This window comes from Rhagoletis zephyria, unplaced genomic scaffold (assembly GCF_001687245.7).
Source record: "Rhagoletis zephyria isolate East Lansing unplaced genomic scaffold, Rhagoletis_zephyria_1.1 Rzeph_scaffold_00462, whole genome shotgun sequence".
Classification (NCBI taxonomy): Eukaryota; Metazoa; Arthropoda; class Insecta; order Diptera; family Tephritidae; genus Rhagoletis; species Rhagoletis zephyria.
Window position 1 is genome coordinate 68,696 of NW_016157546.1, and position 24,420 is coordinate 93,115.

At 35.5% G+C, this 24,420-nt stretch overlaps 2 protein-coding genes across 6 annotated transcripts in view; one reads left to right on the forward strand and one right to left on the reverse strand.

Annotated features, from left to right (window-relative positions):
- Positions 1-24,420, forward strand: part of LOC108359798 (protein rolling stone) — a 127,794-nt gene that overhangs the window by 47,517 nt on the left and 55,857 nt on the right. For 4 of the 5 annotated variants that reach the window (XM_017611823.1, XM_017611825.1, XM_017611826.1 and 1 more), the window contains one exon: positions 20,403-20,643. In XM_017611823.1, the coding sequence (XP_017467312.1) occupies positions 20,542-20,643 (102 nt within the window). In that variant the 5' untranslated portion in view covers positions 20,403-20,541. Of the gene's footprint in view, positions 1-4,688; positions 6,207-20,402; positions 20,644-24,420 lie in introns of those variants that run through there. The other variant, XM_017611822.1, reaches the window with a different exon arrangement.
- Positions 2,021-3,074, reverse strand: LOC108359795 (piggyBac transposable element-derived protein 3-like). The gene is made up of 2 exons (XM_017611820.1): positions 2,799-3,074; positions 2,021-2,740 (listed from the first exon to the last, which is right to left on the reverse strand). The coding sequence occupies exons 1-2, from the start codon at positions 3,054-3,056 to the stop codon at positions 2,021-2,023; spliced, it is 978 nt and encodes a 325-aa protein (XP_017467309.1). The 5' UTR covers positions 3,057-3,074.

The following is a 24,420-nucleotide window of genomic DNA, read 5'->3' on the forward strand; positions in this document are numbered from 1 at the left end:
ATATCTATATCTATATCTATATCTATATCTATATCTAAGATATAGATATAGATATAGATATAGATATAGATATAGATATAGATATAGATATAGATATAGATATAGATATAGATATAGATATAGATATAGATTAATCGCTGCGTATGTGAATGTGGATCGGTTTTTCTTTTAGTAATCTATGTACATACATATGTGCATAAGAATGCACAATACGCAAACACTTTTTTATATGTGTATAAAGTTAGCGAAACAATATCAAGAAAAAATGTCGCATAAACCCATGAATTTGCCGTTAATTAGTTGTGGAAAAAATATCTTTATAGCTCTGGTATTTTTGTAGATATAAGGTTTTTTGCACCAATCTCGAAGACAAAAGACTAGGCTTTATGTCAAAATTTGCCGTTTTTTTCCGTTCTAAGATGAGCTAGTAGTTTACTTTTGAAAAAAATTTTTTTTGCAATTTTTTTTTTTGTTCGATATTCAATAATTTTTAGAAGAAAAGGATAATAATATAATAGAAAAGCAAACCCGGTTTCTTTATGTACCACTTTGAAATTTGAACAAACAATAATCACCATGGTTAAAATTCAAAAAATTAAGAAGCTTCCTTATCACAAATAAACGACAAAATCAAAAACAGTTTTAATGCACAAAACATTTCAAACGACAAATTATGCAACAGAAAAATTAATTATTTTTATTATTTTTAACCAATTTTTAAACCGCTTTCCATGTGCCAATTATTATTTTTTTTTTAAATAAGGCTCTTTAAACGAAAAACAATTAAACGACAAAATCATAAACAAATTTAGTGCACAAAACCAGCCAAACGGCAAATTACGTCACAAAAAAATTAATTGTTTTTATTATTTTTAACCAATTTTTAAACCGCTTTCCAAGTCCCTATTTTTTTTTTAATAAGACTTTTTAAACAAAAACAATTAAACGACAAACTCAAAAATAGTTCTAATGCACAAAACAAGCCAAATGGCTTAATGTGTTTAATTGGTTTTTGTTTAAAAAGCCTTATTAAAAAAAGAAATAGGGACTTGGAAAGCGGTTTAAAACTTGGTTAAAAATAATAAAAACAATTAATTTTTTGTTGCATAATTTTCCGTTTGGATTGTTTTGTGCTCTAAAAATGGTTTTGATTTTGCCGTTTAATTGGTTTTTGTTTAAAAAGCCTTATTAAAAAAATATGGACTTGGAAAGCGGTTTAAAAATTGGTTAAAAATAATAAAAAACATTTAATTTTTTGTGACATAATTTGCCGTTTGGCTGGTTTTGTGCACTAAAACTGTTTTTGATTTTGTCGTATAATTGTTTTTTGTTTAAACAGCCTTATTTAAAAAAATATGGACTTGGAAAGCGGTTTAAAAATTGGTTAAAAATAATAAAAAACATTTAATTTTTTGTGACATAATTTGCCGTTTGGCTGGTTTTGTGCACTAAAACTGTTTTTGATTTTGTCGTATAATTGTTTTTTGTTTAAACGGCCTTATTAAAAAAAAATAGGCACTTGGAAAGCGGTTTAAAAATTGGTTAAAAATAATAGAAATAATTAATTTTTGTTGCATAATTCGCCGTTTGAATTGTTTTGTGCATTAATACTGTTGATTTTGTCGTTTAATTGTGATAAGGAAGCTTCTTAACTTTTTGAATTTTAACCATGGTGATTATTGTTTGTTTCAATTTCAAAGTGGTACATAAAGAAACCGGGTTTACTTTTCTATTATATTATTAACCTTTTCCTCTAAAAATTATTGAACATTAAAAAAAAAATTGCAAAAATTTTTTTGTTTTTTTTTAAATTTGTTTTTCAAAAGTAAACTAGCTCACCTTAGCCCATTAGTGCGTGAAGTTCCCTGGCGCTATACTTACCTTTTTTTTATCATTATGCATTGTAATAAGTCTAATAAAGTAGTTTTAATTCGATTTATTAAAAAAAATTTGTTTTGGGGGTTTTGGGGACCGTCCCTTATAAGGGACACTATGCAGTATGGGCATTTGAAGTGTGATATTACTTGAAGCATTCTTTCGGATGAAGCCCTTTCTCGCACTTTAAAAAGTTAGACTTCTTTCCGCAATAGGCACATCTCTTATCCGTATTCGAGTACTCAATCATATGGTTTTTTCCATCGTAGCGCGCATCAGGATTGATGCTGGTTCTACTCGATCCTCTTGAGGACGGCATTCCGTATCTCTCTAGATACGAATTGGCTATGTACCTGCGAAAAATTAGCAGAGTGCCACAATTTGGGTCGTTCGGATGAACTTTCCGCATAAGGATCCATGCGTTTACGATCGATGCGTCCAACAAATATGCAAATATGGGCCACCACCACTTACGCTGTCTAATTCTAGACCGGTACACAGCCACCATCTGGTCCATTTTATCAACGCCTCCCATGCCTTGATTATAGCGCTGAAGAAGTTTCGGCTGTGGTATCTGTATCGCACCTTGCCCTCTCGCGTAGCGCTTGCACGTCCCGATATCGTTGGTATCAAAGTTGGAGCCAATGGTCACCACATTATTATCTTTCCATCTTACAACGAGAATCTTGCCATCGTCAGTAAAACGAAAATCGCTGGATCCTCGCTGCTCCTTTTTCATGGCGGCTATTGGACGAAGAGGACACTTCTCTATGCGACCGTCTCTAATTGTACCAGATGTACAAATCCCCATACTGGCCAAATTGCGCAACAGTTTCACGGACGTAAAATAGTTGTCGATGAAAAGCTATAATGTAAATTATATTATTATTGTAATATCATATGACGAACATTTCATTTCTTACCTTGAATCCCTTATGGTGTGGTACATTTGCTTTCGTGAGGAGATCAACCACTTTGTCACCTCCTACTCCATATCCTTGTGGGACGCTCTCTGCATTTTTGCCCATATACACATCGAACTGAAGCATATATCCATCGCTGGAATTCAGAGCCCAGTTTTTGAATCCAAATCGAATGGGCTTACCACGGATATATTGTTTAGCATAGTGCCTACCATAATACGGTATCATGCTCTCATCAATGGAGAGATTCTCGTCCATTCCACCATGCTTTAGAAACACCTCGTTCAGGTGAGTAATTAGTCGCCTAATTTTGTAAAGCCGATCGGTACCCTGGGCTTGCGTGTTGTCATTCAGATGGAAATTATTTAGAATTTTCTCAAATCAATTCAGCCTCATGCTGTTCGCTAGCAATCTTGGCGAATCAGATTTCTCCGACCAATACAAACGTTTGTTGGGGTATTTTGCGTACCCCGACATCAAAATACCGCCAATAAAAACTCTCGCCTCGTCCATACTCATTCTCAGGTCAACATTTTTCTGAAGAGCATATAAATTTGTCTGCTCAACACAAAAATTTATAATGCCTTCAGAAAAAAATAGCTCAAAGAAATCAGTAGGCGAACTGGCGGCTTGAGCTTCGGCACTCGGCGGTATTGTTTCGCATTCCGTTTGAATGTCGTACACCGGGTCCACTTTTCGCCAACGCAAGGCATTTCCCGCACGCACACTCGAACTGACGGTTTTTCTGTATTTAGCCAGTGGCTCATCGTCACTGTCACTCCAGTCATCGAATTCGTCTTGGATCTCGCCTTCCGCAGTCAATAATTTCGGGCCGAGATGATCCAAGTTCGCCTCGTGTTCGTCATCACTACCGTCCGAATCCTGGTCGGTCTCATTTTCCTCCAATGGTGGGATTGCAAAAATGTTAAGTTCTTGCAACTGACCATCAAAAGCTTCGATCTCTTCCAGTATTTCAGCCACTGTTAGTCTGTAATAAAATATTATTGTTGTAATAAAATATTATTGTTAACTGTCCTGTCTGCATAGCGTCCCTTATAAGGTACGTTGGATAAATAACGGTATTATTCACAAATTACAATATTTTTATCACTCACAACAACTTAAATTTGTTTATTACAATAAATTTAAGATAATTGCATTTAAAATTGTAAAATAATTTCACCTGTATTTATTTGTTATTCACATTTACTTACCTCCCACGTGTTCTGATATTTTTTTTTAGTTGTTGTTCCATATTTCGAAAAAAAATCACACAATTTAAAGCTTACTGCACTGCAATCAATCACAAACTGGTTTGGTGTAATAGCAACAACTATACCATCAACTTACATGAGATCTGTATTGCAAAATGGGAGAGTAAGAGAGCAAAAGCTGACCGTCCCTTTAAAGGGACCTTATGCACTAATGGGTTAAGCTGGAAAAAGCAAACACATTTTTTTTTGTTTCGCAACACTTTAGCCTAATTTTTAAGAATCCGGTTAATCGTTTATGAAGCTTGAATNGGGACCTTATGCACTAATGGGTTAGAACGGCAAAAAAAGGCAAATTTTGACATAAAGCCTAGTCTTTTGTCTTTGAGTTTGGAGGGATGCTTTGCTTACTTTATATAAAGTTAGCAAAACACCTTATATTTATCTAAAAAAATACCAGAGCGACAAAATTATTTTTTCCACAACTAATTAACGGCAAAAAAACGGCAAATTCGTGGGTATATGCGACATTTTTTTCTTGATGTTTTTTCGCTAACTTTATACACATCTTTTTTATCGTATCAGATCTGTTCGTTCGATTTTTCAAAATGAGGTATCAAATTAAGTAATTCTTCAGTATCCGACTAGCAGTCATATCATACGGTCGTGGTGCGCTTATTGTTCGTTAATTCTTCTTTCTCTGTATTCGTACAATTAGGAGTACAATAACAAACTGATCTTTCTGCTTTGTGATACCTGCTGACTAAAATAACCACACGTGTTTGTAAAAAGTTATCAGCATGGCCCCTGGGGCCCCAAAACTCGGGGATAATAGATTTGCCTTATTATCCCCACCCACCCGTGCTAAACGTAAAAAAACTACAAATATTAGTGAAGAGTTTCCCGAGCTTCCAGTGACGAAAAAAGACGACCCTAAATTCGTAACAATAAAACCAAAAGACTCAAATAAAGCATTCACCGAATATTCAAATTTTGCATTACATAAATCTCTTCTTTCCATATGTAAGCAAATTAATTCTATTTCTCAACAATCCGACGGCAGCTTAGTGGTCCTGGTGAAAAATCGTGAATATGCGAAAAAGTTTATAGATGCCCGCTTACTTCCTGGTCTGTGTGCAATTACCGCCAACTACCACGATAACCTCAACTGCGTTAAGGGCACTGTATATGTCCCTTTCCTCAACAACGTCCCCGAAAACGAAATCGTCGATGGCTTGAAAGAGTATAACGTAACAAACCTTTATAAATTCCAACGTATTACAGAAGGAGTCTCTAAACCCACAGGAGTAATCTTAATTTCTTTCGACAACTACTTTCTCCCGGACAAGATTGACATCGCATGGATCACCACCAAAGTACGTCCCTTCTACCCGAACCCCATGCGCTGCAAAAATTGCCAGAAGTTAGGGCACACGCTCAAGTTCTGCAAAAATATGCCAGCTTGCCAATCATGTAATCTCCCCCCTCACACACCCGCTCCATGCATCCGCACCTACTGTGCAAATTGTGCAGGCGAACATGCTGCTTCATCCAACTCGTGCCAGAAATATCAGCAAGCGAAAGAAATCATGAAAATAAAAACGCAAGAAAAATGCACTCTGCGCGAAGCGAACAAAATATACAAAACCCGGAACCCTCTCTCCCTGAATCCAAACTCACTCGCTAACATTATAAAAGAAAATAGTTCAAACCAAATATCAAAAGCAATGCAAAATAGTAGCACTAACTACAGCCCAATGACTCAAGAAAATCCATCAATAACAACTTTATATTCAACAACAACACCAATCAGCAAACCCATAGTCCCAAAAACCAGTTTTCCCTCCGCCTACCCCACCGTCAACAATCAATCACAACCAATTGACACAGTAGAACCAACAACAGACACTGCTAATTTTGGTACAACAACGACAACAACACCAGACGACCTCTCTCATATTACAGCACTTCATTCGCTCCGCTTTGAAAATGATTCAGTCGCTTTTAGTATTGCAAATCTCCCACCTTTCGAACACTCAAATAGCATGGAATTGGAAGCAGCACAACAATCAACTCAAAATTTTCATTCGACAAGCAATATACATCTTACCAACAACTTAAATGATTTTACCAACTCGTCTACATCATCAGCAGCTAAAGAATACATAACATCGAAAGTTATACAAAACAACAATAAGTAAAACTACTTTATTTTACAAACGACTACTAATTACATACAAACATACAAATTTAACCAAATTAGATAGTTTATACATTTAAACAACATATACATATACACCTATCTGATATACGTAGTTATTTAATATTATGCTTAAAATTGTACAGCGGAATATCAGAGGATATTTAAATAATTATAATGATATCGACTTAATTATCCGGGACATTCAACCCGATATAACATGTCTGCAGGAAACCAAGATTCCTATCAATTTAAAAAATCGTATAGTTCCTAAGTCTTTTATTGGCTACTTTACTAACTCTGCACAAAATAACAGTTCCAAAGAAGGTGCAGCCACTCTTGTTAAACGAAACATTCCCCATAAGTTAGTAACACAATTTAACTCGATCCAATCAATCGCAATAGAAATTTATATACCCTCCCCTATTACACTCATCAACGCCTACATTCCACCAACACAAAACTTTACTGAATCTGACATTTTTTCCATACTCCCACGATCACATGGCCCCTCGATATTTCTGGGCGACTTTAACGCTTGGAGCCCATTGTGGGGATCAAAAAAATCTAACGCTCGTGGTACAACAATTGAAAACATTATCATGTCCAGAAACTTAACCCTCCTCAATGACGGCTCCCCTACCCATTTCTCCACCCATGATTCCTTTACCCATATCGATCTAACTCTAGCTTCGTCCCAACTAATTCCCAAATGCACTTGGAAAAGAATTGATGACTTGTATGGTAGTGATGACTACCCGTTACTTACTGAAGTACTTTCTAACCTACCAACTAGCAACCTAATAAAATCACCAAAATTCAATACCGATGCCGCCAATTGGCATCAATATCAATCTTCATGCGAGGAAAATTTCAGGACTGGAGCACTAATAATATCCATAAACTCACAGCTAATATTACTAAAGCCATCAGATCAGCTGCCAATATCGCCATACCTCAAAGTAACACTACCCCGATAAGAAAGTATTCCGCATGGTGGAACAGAGATTTGCACGTCCTAAGGGTTAACAAACAAAGACTCTGGCATTCCTATAAACTATCTCCATCTGTAGACCTCCTTGTGGCCTACAAAATAGCTAATGCACAGTTCAAAAAATCTGTAAAAGAAGCCAAAAGGAAGGCAATCTCCAACTTCACTTCCGATGTCAACCCATCCTCTACACCTAAGAAAATCTGGGCCAAGATTAAAGCTCTTACCGGTATCCCCACACCACCCATAAAACTAATTCAATTACCAAACCGCTCCCTCACAGCAGCATCAGCAATAGCCAACGCTTTCGGTAAAACCTGGTCAGAGTATGCAGAAAACTCCAGCTTCCCAACTGACTATACTAACCGCAAAATTTCAATACTATCACATAACTACAAACCACTAAATGTCTCGAGGGATGCAACTTGTTTGGAAGCCGAATTCACTTACGTCGAACTGGAGCTTGCCCTTCAGCATGCCAAAGGGAAAACGTCGGGGAGAGATCGTATATCCTATCCTATGTTACGAAATCTTCCAAAATCTGCGAAGAACGCATTGCTATCCTTATACAACAAAATACTCGATGACGGTACCTATCCCCATTCGTGGTTATCCGCTTCTGTCCTCCCGATACCGAAACCAAACAAATCCCCAGAACTTATTAATAGCTATAGACCTATATCCCTCCTTTCATGTCTTGGAAAAATACTCGAAAAAATGCTTACACAACGTCTTATGTGGTTTATCTCTAAAAACACCCTTGTTAGCCATAATCAAGTGGCCTTTAAGAGAAAGCACGGCGTCCTTGACTGTCTGCTCCCTCTTCAGCATTTTATTACTGATGCACTTTCAACCAAGAATCACGTTACCATCCTCTCCACCGATTTCGAAAAAGCTTTCGACTGTATAGGAGCCCATGTTGTTTTAGAGCAATTGTCCAGCTGGCGTATAGGACCAAAGGTATATAATATTATAAAATCATTTCTTACCGGACGGAAATTCCAAGTCAAAGTTAATGGCGAATCTTCATACCCCTTTCCCCTTGGAAACGGTATTCCACAAGGCTCACCACTATCGGTTGTACTCTTTACAATAGCCTTCGAAAAGCTCAACAAAATAGCAAGCAAATTCAAATCAATAGACTTCCGAATCTATGCCGACGATGCAATTTTTTATACTAAAACAAAAGATCCTTCAACAGTCGAAAGTGATTTTGCCAACTTGCTACACGACATCAATGCTTGGGGCCAATACTCAGGCACTACACTGACCTACAGAAAATGCAAGGTACTACACATATGCCGAAAACTTAATTGTCAACCTATAACCCTTAGTGTAAACAATTCGCGAATAGAGAACGTAGCCACTCATAAAATCCTCGGCGTAATTTTTGATAGCAAGTACACTTTTAAACCCCACTGTTCCACACTAAGAACAAACCTTTTCACCAGGTTAAACATTATTAAGTATTTGTCATCGAAACACCTTCGTATACATCAAAACACACTCATCAACATCACTCGATCTCTGGTATTATCTAAAATTGATTACAGTCTCCCTATTTACGGCTGGTGCGCCAATCAGCATCTAAACCTTCTCAATGCCCCTTATCATTCAGCGGTCCGACGAAGCCTTAACGCCTTCCCAACGTCTCCTATCAAGTGTGTCTTAGTTGAAGCTGGACTTCCATCCATCACCGAAAGACGTGAAATAACCACTCTTAAACTTATACCCAAACTTTTAAGCACCACAAATAAACCTCTTTTCAACACCTTTAAAACCGCATCCCGGCATAAACGGTCTTTCAAAATCTGGTCGGCCATTCGCCGTTGCGTCTACAACTGCAACACCCTCGGTATTTCTTCTCCGGCAACATGCCCGAAAGTTTGTAGCCAATGTCCTTGGAAACTCCATCCCGCATCAATAAATGTCGATCTTCATGCCCTCCGTAAACTTAATACAAATGCGGTAGTATTTATACAACGTTTTGAAGAACTAATTCATTCGCAGACCTTAGAGGGCTGGGTACCAATTTTCACCGATGGTTCAAGAACTGACCATAGCACAACCTTCGCTGTAGTACAACATGACGGAAGCCTAATATCCAACGGTTGGCTAACTCCGAATAGCTCAATTTTTTCTGCCGAGGCATTGGCTATCCTCAAGGCGTCAGAGTATGCAACAAATAATAACGGAAAATTCCTAATCTGCACAGACAGCCTGTCAGTCTGTCTAGCACTAAAAAACATCTTTAACGGTGATCAGACCGTTTGTCGTATCAGGGAAAAATCAATAAAATACTCCAACAAAATAAAGCTTCTATGGATACCCAGCCACATAGGGATCTCTGGGAATGAAAAAGCCAATTCAGCAGCAAAAAATACATATTCCCACCCCTCCATCTCCTTCGACACATTCTCCTCCAATGGCATTCTTAAAATTATTAACAACCATTCTATTCACTTGAAAAATGCTGAATGGTCTCAATTTAACCCTCCGTATACTCTTATAAACCCTGATTGTAGAAAATCCCTATTCCCAACTTCCCTTTCCAAACACCAAATCACAACTTTTATTCGACTTAGGCTCGGACACACTAAACTATCACACGAGCATCTTCTCCTCGGCTCCCCTCCCCCGGTTTGCCAGTTTTGTGGTGGGAATCTCTCAATCCAACACATCCTAGACCTCTGCCCAATGCTAACCACCAAACGAAGTACCGCACTTGGAACTACGGTACCATCCACACTATTAAATAATGTTACCTACGACAATGTGATTAACTTATACAACTATATGAAATGTATTAATATATTAGAGAATATTTAAAATGCACAGTTAGAATTAAATCATTTTGTAATCAAAACAATAAGCACCGAAGGTCCTAGCAGCCAGTGTGCTAATTAAGTTAGGGTTATATTGTATATATCCCAAACAAATAATAATAATAAGTAATTCTTACCGCTTTTTGTTTCTAATCGATCTTTTTGGATTTTTAATTAGCTGGAGCATTCTTTTTTATACCCGAGCGCACTTGAGCACAGGGGTAGTATGACTTTGTTCACATAACGGTTGTTTGTAACAGGCAAAACGAATCGAGATAGATATAGACAAATGTATACATAAATGATCATAATGAAAAGAGAAATCGATTAAGCGGTGACTGCCTATCCGTCCGTCCGTCTGTGTAAATTAAGATATATTAACGAAACACGGTTTGTTTACTTCTTCTTTCTTCAGAAATACGAAAACTGCGATATTTTAGTAACTACTGAAGATTATTCACTCAAAATTGATATTTGCAATAATTTTTAGACGAAAAAAAGAATATTATAAATTTTTGGAAAATGGGCGTAGCCAAGTCCACTTATGGTTACATGTGTATATCTTGGTAACCGCTGCACAAATATCTTCCAAGCTCGGTACAGTTGTTAGCCTTGCTACAGCGTACCAAATGGCTGAACATTTTTAAAATCGGACAATAATCACGACCACATCCCATATAACGGTAATTTGGAGAAATACGATATCTTCGATAGATCAGTAAATATTAAAGCTAATTTATTCCAAATTCAAGCTTGCAACAATTCTTTACCAAGAAATACATTTATGATAAAATTTTGGAAAATGGGCGTGGGACCGCCCACTTATGATCACATATATGTATATCGGTAACCGTTCCACCAATTTGTACCAAACTCGGCCACATTAAAGCAAAAAGTTGAAAATTATTGAAATCGGACTAAAATTGAGGCCGCTTTTCATATAACGGTAAATTTTAGAAATGCTTGTAACTTCAATATTTCGAAATTTAAAGACGCTAATTTACTGAAAATTTATACACCCGGCTTACCATATAGCGGTAGCTTTCGGAAAGGTGAAAACCATATCCTTAATACTTGCGCCTGGTATTTAATGTTCAGCTCTGCCCGAACTTAGACTTTCTTACTTGTTTTATTAACGGGTGTATATTTTTGGTTTCTTATTAATATCCTTATAAATGGCCAATCAAAACATTCAAAATAAACTAGTATCACCCAGTTGTCGAAATTCGACATCTTTTTTCATACACTTTTGAATTTTACCAGTCACCAATACGTCCTTTGTGCGAATTACTATTTTGAAGTCCAACAGCATAATTTACAGCGAATATACAGGAAAACTTAAAATCGAATTATGAACGTTAATACCGGATTGATTGATGCTAATTATGGCAAGTCTCCTCCAAATTTCTTCAGTAGCTTTTGAAATTAGACCAAAAAAGGAACCTCAATTTTCATTTATAAAAAATATGTATATATAGATGAGATTTTTATCGCTGACTAATATATCAAACATATACCAATTCAGACCGTAAATAAGTTTTTCGATTATATTTATCTGACAGCCTCTTGGAGGTTAAAAACTAAATTTCCCACATCTGCATGAACTCTTTCCTGTTTTCATCAGAATCGTTAACTGTTGAGAATGTATCTTGAAGGTTTTCAACAAAAGATAATATATCCTTCTCTAACGGCGGCTTCACAGGGGTTTTTGTCAAGACTGGGCCAAACACCAATATTTTTTCATCACACGACTGGGCTACCAAGTCACACCAAATTTTATGTTAAGTGAAACAAATCTGATCATAAATATCATTTTTTAGGATAGCTGTCAAACCCTGCGCCATCTATCGGAAGACAAACACACTAATGTTACTAAAAGCTTTTGCACAAAACAACAATCATTCAATGCGATTTCAAAATCTGGGAGAAAATGGTTCCCAATTGAATGATTCTTGCGATTTTATATGTGTATAAATATAGGTTTATAAAATTCCATTACCTTATTATAAGTGGTTCCAGAGATAACCGATGTGAGAATTTCAGTTTGTATGGGCGGTGCCACACCCCCTTTTCCAAAATCTACCACTGTTCGCCATAGGTACGGTATTGACAACATATAGTGGTGTGTCCAATTTCAGGACGTTAGCGTAAGTGGTTCCAGAGATACATAAGTGATTTGAGAATTTCAGTTTATATGGGAAGTGCCACGCCCACTTTCCCAGTACCTACCATTTTCACCGTAAGTAGGGTATTTACAATTTATGCATCTGTGCTAAGTTTCAGTTCCCCAGCGTAATTGGTTTTAGAGATATAGTGGTTTTCACATTTTAGTCTATATGTCAGATGCCACGCCCCCTATGTATCGGGATTAATATTTCTGGATTAGAGTAAGTTATATCCTTTAAATCGGTGTATATTTCATTGAAATCGAGCGAACGGTGCCTTCAAAAAAGGGCTTGCAAAATTTTCTTGTGGCGTATTTATGTATAGATACAAAATTTATATTGTTTTTTCTGCTTTTCTTTACTCTCAGTCTTCACCAGACGTGCACTTTTCTCATTAGTCAATATTAGCCCCACTAAGTTCACAAATGCCGATTTGAAAACGGTAAGCGCCTTACAATGTTGGGCGCTTCGATTCATAAAGCTTTTATGATTAAGCGAAAACGTGATTATGAATCGTAGTGTACAGAGCTTCATTGAAATACATGTGTTCGGAATGAAATCTTCGTACTTTAGTATGCCGAAACGATTACACTACTATGATTAGGCGCAGAATGTGCGAATGCCTAAGTTGAAAAATATATTGCTGTACGTAATTTTCAAGGTCTAAAAATCCCCTTTTTCAACACACGTTTGATTTTTAAAATCAGATGAATAATAGTCTAGCTGTTAGGATAAAGGTTTGTATTATAGAAGAAAAATGGAAAATTATAAATTATAAAGCAATTTTTATATAAATCTTGGGCAATTGATTAAAATTGTTCTCATATTAACCCATTCAAACACTGAGTCAGAAAGAATACTTTCAATTATAACTGATGTTAAATGAAACCGGAACAAATTATCTAATGAAGTGTTAATTTAGGGTTGCCTGACGTACTGCTTTTTGGAGTAAACGTATTCCTTTTTATTGCAATGTACTCCCTTATACTCCCAAAAAATCTGTACTCCTTTTCTAGTTTTGTAATTCTTTTGTACTCCTTTTTCCAGCTATTAATTTTTTATCATATACCTACCGGGTGTAAAATAATAACTGACGCACAGGTTTTTTTTTTAAAGGGTCCTTTATAGATTTCACTTAAACTTTATTAACTAGTTTTTAAATTTTAACTCTTATTTTACCAGAGGTAAACACTTTGAGAGAAAAGCGCAAGCGGCACGCAAGTCTTCGTCCGTTACTTTATTGGATATCTTCTGTAGCCATAGGCTAATTTCCTCCATTTGAGTATTTCATACAGCGTTGCCAGGTTGACGTTTTTAACGTCATTTGGACGCTTTTTGTATCCTGTTCACGTTTGGACGTTTTTTGTGTAAAAAATGACGTTTTTTAACTTCTCAGTAATTTTTCTCTGTTACTAAATTTTGTAAGTAGAACTGATTTTGAATTATTTTCTTAATAAATCTTTACAAGCTTTGGCCCGTAGTCATAGTCAAAATAAAGTCGACTTTAAAGTTAGTTGCAGCTTTTTGACATAATTTTCAATGGGATATCTGTCAAAAAAGCTGCAACTAACTTTAAAGTCGACTTTATTTTGACTATGACTACGGGCCTTTGTGTTTTGCAGCAGCTGCTTCAAAAGATATTTATTCTTTGGACACAAATGACTTAAATATGATGCATACCAAGCGTTTGCGCATTTTTTTGGGTCCTTGGACTAAGGATCTCGTGTTCAAAGGCTGGTTGTGTAAACACTTGAGGTTACGAGGATTATTGTAATGTTTGCAATTGCACATTAAACGTCAAATCAGGAAGAGCTGATCTCTTGCAACACGCACGCTCGCAAAAGTATCAAATAAGCTGTAGCAGCATAAAAAGTCAGAAAAAAGTAGGCGACTTTTTTACGGCTTCATTGAAAATGTAATGAACGCAAAAAATGCCTTACCAAATGTCTACAAGAAAAAATAAATAAAAAATCAACGCGATTATTTAGCCCCTGTAAACTTGCACATTATTGCCCTGAAATTTTATGGGCTATCAAACTGCATACTCAAAAAAATTCTAGAAAATCTAAATAAAAAGTTGAAAATCTAGCTGAAGCCCTGCAGATTTTTTATAATTTTTGCACAAAGTTTGAAATGTGGATTCATATTTTGCTTGTTATATAGACAGACAAAATCGATTAAAATGGTGATGACTTAATCAGCTGATGACAAGTGTATGTATAAAATGATTTTTATATTGGGCACGTTCAGAAGGCGCAACAGCTCAGTAACTGTTGCGATTGCACCTTCTGAACGCGTTGTTTTGTACTTCTGATCAACTGAACAGTTGCGTGTTAGATGATCGTAATATTTTTCTGATCATTTGAGGCAACATGTTGTGTGTTTTGAATTTGACAGATAATGTATCAAGCCTTTCAGAAGACGCATTCGCATCCCTGATTTTTTTTAGCAACGGTTGCGCTCAACTACTGCGCCTTCTGAACCTACCCATTAACGATCTCAAACCAGTTTACAATGAATTTTAAACGCGCTCTGTCAAAATGACATTTTAATATACCTTGCGTACATATGTACCTTTGTATACAATAAAAGTTTAATAAGAATAATTTTTTATACATTCATTTGAATAAGACGTTTTTGGGTAGCAAATGACGTTTTTTCAGACCAGGAGGGAAGTTTTCTCATGCCTAAGACCTGTCAACATTGCTTTCATACTCCCCCTTTTGTCCAACAAAGGCCTCATACTCAGCAATCGGTGCCGTGGCAGAGCCCCAAGTGTAGGGATGGCAGCGATTAATCATTTGATGAAAATAATCGATTATTTTTGTCCAATTTACGATTTAATTGTATCGTAGTTTTTGTGTTTCATACAATGGTGTAAGTCAGTGCCGACCACAAGGATACTAAAACACCAGCATAAGTGTGTGTGCCAAGCGCGTGAGAAGCGTTGGTGTGAAAACACGAAGGCGAGACTGCATTATGTGCCCACTTTGGCCGGCATTGGTGTAAATGTTGTGCATGTAAGCCTATTGTAACCCTACAAAACTTAGGGCCAGTTTATCAATGTCTGGCTACCACTAATCTCCGGTCAAACATCGTTATCGACGTTACTGGCTCCATGCATATAACACTGTGTAGGAAACGTCGGCAACGATGTTTAACCAAGGATGACATAATACGAAACTCTCTCATATTGCTTCCGAGAATATAACAGAAACTCGTTTTTTGACTTGGCAGCACTGTCAAATAAAATTGTAATGAACAGCTGACAAGCAAAATAGCGAGCTGCCACTAGATACGCACAAACCGCACCGATTTCATTTCAATGGATTTCCTGCAATCACATTACAAAATCTTGCTTAAAGAAAGCGTTGAATGATAATTTTTAACATTAAGTAATGAAGAAGAAATTAAAATTCCAAAACATGTGCTTGTTTTGTTAAATAAAAAATTTCACCAAATTTACTCAATAAATCTCCCAATATGTATTTCACTGCTGTGTCAATATTGGGGGATGTTATAAAAATGCACCTTTTCACAGCGCTCTCACGAGAGAAAGAGTTTCGTATCATGTTGTCTTTGGTTTAACTGATGATAAGTGTTAACCAGAGTTAGTGAAAACGGCCCTTAGGGCCGGTTACTCAATGTCTCGTTAACACTAATCTCCGGTTAAACATAGTTATCGACGTTATCCCTGTTATATGCATGGAGTCGAAGACATCGATAACGATGTTTAACCGCAGATTAGTGTTAACCAGACATTGAGTAACCGGCCCTTAGTGTGACAGCGTTGATTTATCGGCGAACCAGTTAGTCAAATGCCAGAAGTTGGTTGTAAATAAGCCGTATGTAGGCAAGTTCGTCAACCTTGAGGAAATGAAAACTGTTTACCCAAAACTTTACGCTTAACATCAAAACGGTTATGAAAACTTTTGTTTTTGCAAATATTGTTAAGTAATACCTACAGGTTTACAAAAAAAAAGTTTCTGCATATTGAACCAAACCTATCCCTATATTATTCGATGCCCTGTATGCGAATCCGAGGTCTGTTGGCCTCCGTCACGTCAGGTTCGAGGTCCTTTTAAGGTCAACTAGGCAAAAATTCATTGAATACACCTGAAAATACAATACGATTCTTCTGAATTTGACCTTTAGATGACCTTGAAAAATCAGGGACCCCCATATTCGTATTCAGCGACAACGAAAATAAAAAAAAAGAATTTTTAGTTTTATTGAATAAATTCTTTTTCCGATTTGACCCTCAAATGACATCGAATCTGACATTATGGAGGCTAACGGACCTCGGATTCGAGTTCAGGGAGTAAAAAATCCCATATATAGGAATTTTAAGGTTTATTCAATGAATTTGTCCCTACTTGACCTTCAAATGACCTCGAACCTGGCATAATGGAGGCTAACAGACCTCGGAATCGCATTCAGCGCGTCGATTTGGTTCAATATGCAAATCTTAGTTTTTGTAAACCTATGTATGGCGCTAGAAATACTCGTTTTATTTTATTTAAGGCAAATTAAAAAGAAAAGTGGAAATTTTTTAGGGAAAAATATTTTTGTGAATACTCACTTTAAAAAATTAAATTAATCGATTATTTCTCAATAATTGCAAATAATTGCAATTATTTTTTTTGGCTTGTGGTAAATCATATGATTAATTAATCGATTATTTTATTTTCTTGCCATCCCTACCCAAGTGGCATAACTGCAATTTTAAAATTTGGGATTATGTCACTATATAAGGAGTGACATATTTCCAAACGAAAAGGTGACAAATTCCAAATCCCTCATGTAATTTTGCAAACCAAAGGAATTTGGAATGTGCAATAGCAATGATAAAATTGTTATCAAAACACTGGCATACAAGCTGGCTTTGCCTACATTACTTTCTTGTCTACGCCTATAGGCCATCGGCAGCGCTTAGGAATTATAACCCTTACTAAGTAGAATTCTCCTTTCTTTGTTGCCGTAAAATAGCGGCGGCAGTATTTTTGCGCATAACTTCTTTCTGCGTAAGCGGCCTTCTGTGTTGTCGGAAAAGAGCGGCGGAAGTATTTTTGCGTACACTGAGCCAAAAGTACAATGGTTTTTTCAACCAAGCTATGGTTTGGTTTTTTCATGGCTAATAAATGTGATGCAAGTTGAACATTTTAGAACAAATTCGTATGTATGGCAGTGGCTGAACGTGCTTGGAGTCAATATAGAGGTGCTTGCTATTATTTGATGGCTTCCAGCAGTACGAATGCCATCAGCGTGATATATAACTTTTATTTTTTTTTTGTTTTTGGTTTTTCTTAATTACGACAAAGCCTCTGTGAAGTGCAGAACCAAATCAAACGAGGAAGAAAATTGATTCAAGTTGAACATTTGCAGACACATTTATAAAGCGGCTGTAGCTAAGTGTGCGGAGATGCTCGCTGTTATATGCTAACATTCAGAAGATGCGGTTTCAAATATCGTCAGAGGCAAGTTGTTAAAATGAAAATAAAAATGTGTGTTCTGTGTCTCCGAATTATGAAAAAGCATCTGTAAAGTGCAGAACATATACATATTTATAATAATATATGTAATATGACATATACATATTTATTCAAACGAAAAAATCGACAACCAAAAGTTTGGTTAATGTAAAGAAAAGTGTGGTTAATATTACCAAATCATTGTTGAAAATATCAACCAAAGCATTGTTAATATTAAACAAAAATCACTTTGATTCCTTTTCAAGTTTGAATTTGGTAATATTAACCAATTTTTGGTTGATTTTTTTCTCAGTGTAGAAATTCTTCCTGCGTATGCGGCCTTTGGCCGCGCTTAGGGATTATAACCCTCACTTAGTAGAATTCTACTTTCTGTGTTGCTGGAAAAGAGTGGCGGAAGTATTTTTGAGCAGAAGAAAGTTAATAGAAAATTTCTTTTTAATTTCTTGAGCGTGTTTTATATGTATGTTTTTTTTTGTTTTTCTTGAGAGCTGGAAAATATGTTTTAGGCAGGTGACATAACCCCAAGAAAAAAAATAGATTTCTGTCACTGTATAAGGAGTGGCATAACTACAAAATTTAAAATTGGAGTTATGCCACTTGGAGTTATGTCATGGTACCTCAGCAATCGAATAGACTCGGAACTGGTGATAAGGAGGCCATTCATTCGACCAACCCTATATCGTTTTTTTTAATTTTTTTTATGCAAGGTCTAAGAAAAAATACCCCTGAAAAATACATGTACTTATCTCCCAAAGCTGGCAAATGGGTCATTGAAAAGAGGAAAACTACGTAAATTTAAATATGCCCTAATTATCGCTGTTTCAGTAGTAACCTCTTTTTGAATGACTACATTTCATTACCCTGTGGGAAAATATTACAAAAATAAAAAGAAGTTGTAATTTTTATCTATGAAAACTTTTATAATAATAATAATGCATAATTACTTTACACCAGTCACAAGGAGATGTCCCGTCAGTCACAACTTCAAATATTTTTTAATATTTCTATGAAGATTATATAAACTTAATTTTTATTGAAAACGAAAGCGTATAATTCATATTTTAAAACACAAATACTTCGTTCGTGAATATTAAGTGTTTTGGCTAAAATTCATTTTTGAGGGCACAAGGGAAAAATATCATAAAATGATGGTTACACAAAACTAAGAAATCGCTTGGTATTTTTGTTAAAGCAATTTTATTCATTAGTTATCGTTCTATATTTAAAAATGTATTTTATTTACAGCTGTTAGAAAAGTTTAAAACCTTAAATCTAACAGAAAGGGGGAACAAAGCTTTGGCTGATGTTTAAAAATATCTTTCGCTCTTGTATAAGCTCCGACGACATATGTAGTTAAAATTCACAATTGATCACATTCTGGAGTAAAATGTCCCACTAGTCACAATGGAATGGCTCAACTGAAAATTGGGATTAAACTTTTAAAACTAATTAATAAAATTAAAGTCAAATTTTTACAAAATTAACAATAAAATCAATCTATAAAGGATCAACACTACTTAGTAAGCAAAGTTAAGTGTGATAGTAAAAAGGTGTAAGCATGGTCGTAGCCAGATAGGTGCGGGGCGCTCGGGTATAAAAATCAGAAAAATATTAGATTAATTATAAGGCTTAAATTAAAAAATGACAGAGTCTGGAATTTTTGGTGGAATTTAGTTATTTATTTTTTAGATTTATTTTTGCTTTGAAAAAATATCAAAAATATCTTTGTTTGCTTGTAAATAATTAATGAAAACGATCTCAAATATGTGATTATACATATGGGCGATTTCACCGTCACGGATGGGACATTTGTACAGAAAAAATGTTCTTTCTTGTTTAAATTTAGGTATAAATTTGTGGTAAAGCTACACTTAGTTGACTATTATATGAGTTATTACAAAATACGAAAAAAATTTCAGCTTACTTTTATATGCGAAAAATCTGACTGATTTTTTCTGTCACGGGTGGGACGCTTTGTGGAGCACATATATTTTGCGGAAAATTCCCGAATTAATTTCACTTTTCTGTGTGAACTTGATGTATTATAATTAAACAAAGAACCACGAATACAAATAAACTAAAAACCACAAGAAAAATTATTGCTTTATTATAAAAAAATCCGAAATTCCTCTGTCACGGGTGGGACAACATTTGTCACGGGTCGGACATGTACGAATTTTTGCATGTAAAGGAGATTTTAGTGTGGTCCATATTAAAGATTAGTTATTAAAAAATATAAGAAGCCGTGTAGCGGTTCAATTCACTCACGTTTTATCTTAGGATGGTGCCTTTTATATAGAAGAAAATGCCTAGCACCGTCATCCAAACAAATTATTAAAAATCCACGCGATTTCCTAGCGTCTCGAAATTTTCACTTTTACCTACTTAAATTTAGTTGGCTTTAAAACTGCATACCTAGAATTTTACTAAAATTCTGAAAAACAATTTTAAAGTTTTTGGGTGTAATTGGTTAAGTTTGTTGAATTTTTATAATTTTTCATGAAAAGTATAAAAATTTGATGGTTCAGAGGCTATAAGAAACTAATTTTGACGTTGTATTCGACCCTGCGATATTATTATTTCTTTTTCGAAAAGTATAATGCAGTTATAATTTACATACGTAAATACCTGACAACGCAGAAACATAAGTAGGAATTTGTACGTCTTTGGTTTGCACACAAAAATACCATTGTTTAATTTTTTTTCTTTTCTTTAAACAGTTTTGAAGTGATACCAGTCAGACACTAACTGTTATGCAGTGCTCTATGGAAACTGCCCTAGCGCGGACTGAAAATTATATAATCGAAGTGAGTTTCAGAGTTTCGTGATATTTCAGCAATATCAAAGATCAAGCGAGAAATGAGTCGTTTACGGGTAATTGTGCATCCTGTAAAAAAGGAGTTTCGTCGTGATAAGTGTGGCTTCCATCACACGCCGGCGGATGATTTCGTCAAGTCACAAGTAAGTAGAAAGTTCATATAGGCTACATTAAAATTTGTGGCAAATATTCATATACATATTCTGTGAATTAGTTATAGGTTGTAAATACATAAAAACAAATACTCGCCGTAAAAGTCACCCCCTGCGAAATTGTTTTTTGGTACTCACCTAAAAAGTAAAATCATTCCTTACAAAGTTACGTACATATGGCAACTATTTTTCACACTATCTTACCTTTCTTCTTCTTCTTATTTGGCGTTGTAACCGCCGCACAGTGCGTAATTTGGGTGATTTAGGGTAAGGAAAATCGAAAATCGAAGTTGGTAAAAAAAAGTTCAGATACGATATGTGTGCGTATAGATGTCTGATATAATAGAAAATCGGTCCCCATTTGTTAGAAGATTACCTGGAAGTAGAGATGGGACAAGGGTAAATACCCAAATGGTAAATTGGGTATTTAAAGGTAAATACCCAGGTATTTCCCAAAGCACCTGGGTATTTACCCAAAATGTGGGTATAAATCAGAATAAAGAAAAATTTAATTAAATTAAAAGAATTTAATTTTTTATTATGCTTTTTTATGCTTTTTATGCTTTTTTATTATGATTTTTTAATAACAAATGAAATAATTTTTAAATTTATTCGTAATCGCTGTCGCTGTCCGTATCCGATAAAACCTCATATCGAGTAGAGTGCGTGATTCCTGTTGAAGTTTCATTTTTCGGTCTTCCCATCATTTAACATATAATTATCAACACGCGCACTTTATTTCGTTTACTAATCGCTGGGAACAAATATAACAAATGAACCAAATTCTTTTTCTTCTTCTTTTGCTTCAGCATTGTTGTTGCCATCGCTCCCTCTCATTACATTGAATTGCCATAAGCACGCTGATTAGCGGTTCTTATTAAGAATTGTTGTTGTGTTTGATGCAGTCAAAACTGTCTTATCTGAGCAAAACGAATCAAGAAATGTATAAACAAAATACACTTAAAGAAAATATGTTCAAAATAAATTCGAAAATGTTCACATCTCTGTTTCTCTACGTAACAACGAGTATTTGTTATTCAAATGAGTATTTACCCAAAATTACATAAATACCCGGGTATGAAATTGGGTATAAATGGGTAAATACCCAGCGTTGGGTAAATACCCAGGTCTAAACCCATCTCTACCTGGAAGAATTCTGAGCTTGTGCAAACACGCCTGTTTTGACGAACGAAAATCGCCAGTTTTCCGGTCTTTATCAATCAGTGGTTGTATCCGTCTCATTTAATAACGAGACTGCAGTCTTGGGTATACTTTGCATTTTACACATTGTAAACTTAATTAAAAACATTATTTTGAAATTTTAGAAGTCAACCTTACATATCAATTATGCTCCTTTATATTTAAAAAAAATGGGATTTCGCTTTTTTCATATAAGCATATAAATTGTTTGACAGCGTGTGACATTTGGGTCTCTTCAGGAACCTTTAACCTGACATCTGTATATCAAGGGCCAATAGTAAGAATTTGCACAAAATTGCACANAGTCAACCTTACATATCAATTATGCTCCTTTATATTTAAAAAAAATGGGATTTCGCTTTTTTCATATAAGCATATAAATTGTTTGACAGCGTGTGACATTTGGGTCTCTTCAGGAACCTTTAACCTGACATCTGTATATCAAGGGCCAATAGTAAGAATTTGCACAAAATTGCACAATTAAAAAAAAAGTCGATTTAAAGTCAACCTTTGGTTAAAAAAATCGGGTTTTTGTGTATTTTTGGTGACAAAAAATTAGTCATTGGGATTTTTCTTATTTTGAGGCATGGCAGCTACAAATCTCAAATCAAATCAAATCGACCTTAAGGTGAAGAAACACAAATAATAATTTAATTTGGTTCTTGTAAAACACCATAGTTAATGCAAAAGGTGAAAACTGTCAGCCAAAATGGTGCGAAGATATTAGAAATCAAATTACGTAATTATATTTATATTTTTTGTGAATATATTGCTTACTATGTATCTAATACATATCGCAAATATTAACAAAATCAGTCTATAAATACGGGCTTTCAAAATATTTGGACCCCGGCGCCACCTAACGGGTAAATTTTTTGCAAAAATATTCCGCACGTGCAACCAATATACGTGGAAAAAATAACCCAGATTCGATCATACCTAACAGAGATATATCACTTTTAATTTTTGACTATAAAGACCCTCCCCTGGAAATGCCCATATAAAATATTAGACTTATGGAATCACCCACATCCTTTGAAAGCGTAATTATGCAGTCTATGAGAAGTACATAACTAGAAAAAAATATATTCTAGAGTCAAAATTGTGGGAGCTATGATTTTCCTTCCCCTAAATCGCCGAAATTATGCACTGTGCGCCGAAGCGATTTTGGGCGAGTTCAACAAACCACGCCAGCCGTTTCTCTTCTGTGTGAACTGACGCCAATTGGAAATGCCAAGTGAAGCCAGTGTTGCCAAGTTTTGAATTTGCAAACGCACTAAAACACAAGAAAATTTGTGTTTTTCTCGAAAAAAGCACCAAGTTTTTATCGGAGTATTTAATAGACTTTATATGCATAAAAATTTGTTTGAACGGATGCTGATTTAAATTAATAAAAATCAATGTTTCATGCTCAACGGTCGAATTTTTTTCTGTTTTCTATAAATTCAACTACTTTCGTCCAAGCGATGATAACATTCTTGTTTTTATTTTCTAATTTGCAGCTGTGACCAGCGTTGCCACTTCGCTTAGATTCGAGAAAAATGTATGCGTTTTTTCCTGCCTACGTTTTGCGTAATTTTTACTACAATTCCTGTCAAACGAAAGCAAAAACAAAAAATGAAGTTTCATAAACTATGTGGTAGTTTAAATCTACACTGCAGTCTCTTATGGTCCCGTGAACTAAAGGAACATAAAGAACTTTTCTTTCAGACTGCTTGACATCTGAAACATAACGAAATTTTTTTTCCCTTTTTAATGAGCCTTATTTGAGCGCACAGTAGGAAAAATCTTTTTGTGTAAAAAATTTGTTGGCAAACATATGTTTGCTTACGATTTCTATTAGCTTAGTTTTTTTTTAAGGCTCACAGACTTGGTGTCTTCAAACTAAACAAAAAACACCAAGCACCAAACTCAAAATTTTTTGCGTTTTGAATAAAGAAAATCACTAAATTTAGTGCGAACAGCACCAAGTTGGCAACAGGGAGTGAAGCCAAGTTCTTATACTTGATCTTTTCATCTCAGTGGGGGCCTCCCTCTTTCTCTGCTACCACCAGCGGGTTTCGAGTTGAATACTTTTAGAGCTGGACCGTCGGAGTCAATGCGAAGGGCATGACAACAGTGACGTGCAGGCCATGGCGTGAATGTGCTGACTGATGACAGAAGATACTTCGTCTTGTCCTCATAAACCGCCAGACCTAATCGCTTTGCTTCCTTATCCAACTTGGAAAAGGCAGAACAGACTTCGCAGTTTTTCTTACCGATGATGTCAGTATCATCGGCACAAGCCAGCAATTGTACGCTCTTGTAGTAAATTGTTCCTGAGCGGTTTAGTTCTGCAGGTTTTATTATCTTTTCCAAAATCAGATTAAATAAATCACATGAAAGATAGTCGCCTGTCTGAAACCCCGTTTGGTAGCCAACGGCTCGGAGAGGTCTTTCCCAATTCTGAATAGTTCAGCTGGCAGGCTGTCAGCTCTAGCAGCTTTGTTGTTTTTAACCGACTTCCAAAAAAGGAGGAGGTTATCAGTTCGTCGGAATATTTTTTTTTTTTTTTTTTTTTTTTTTTTT

Bases quoted from the DNA above. Each gene is read 5' to 3' on its own strand.
- LOC108359795 (XM_017611820.1), bottom strand. From the start codon at position 3,056: ATGGACGAGAATCTCTCCATTGATGAGAGCATGATACCGTATTATGGT. The intron at 2,741-2,798 runs GTAAGAAATGAA...TTTACATTATAG, and splicing joins CACACCATAAGGGATTCAAG to CTTTTCATCGACAACTATTT.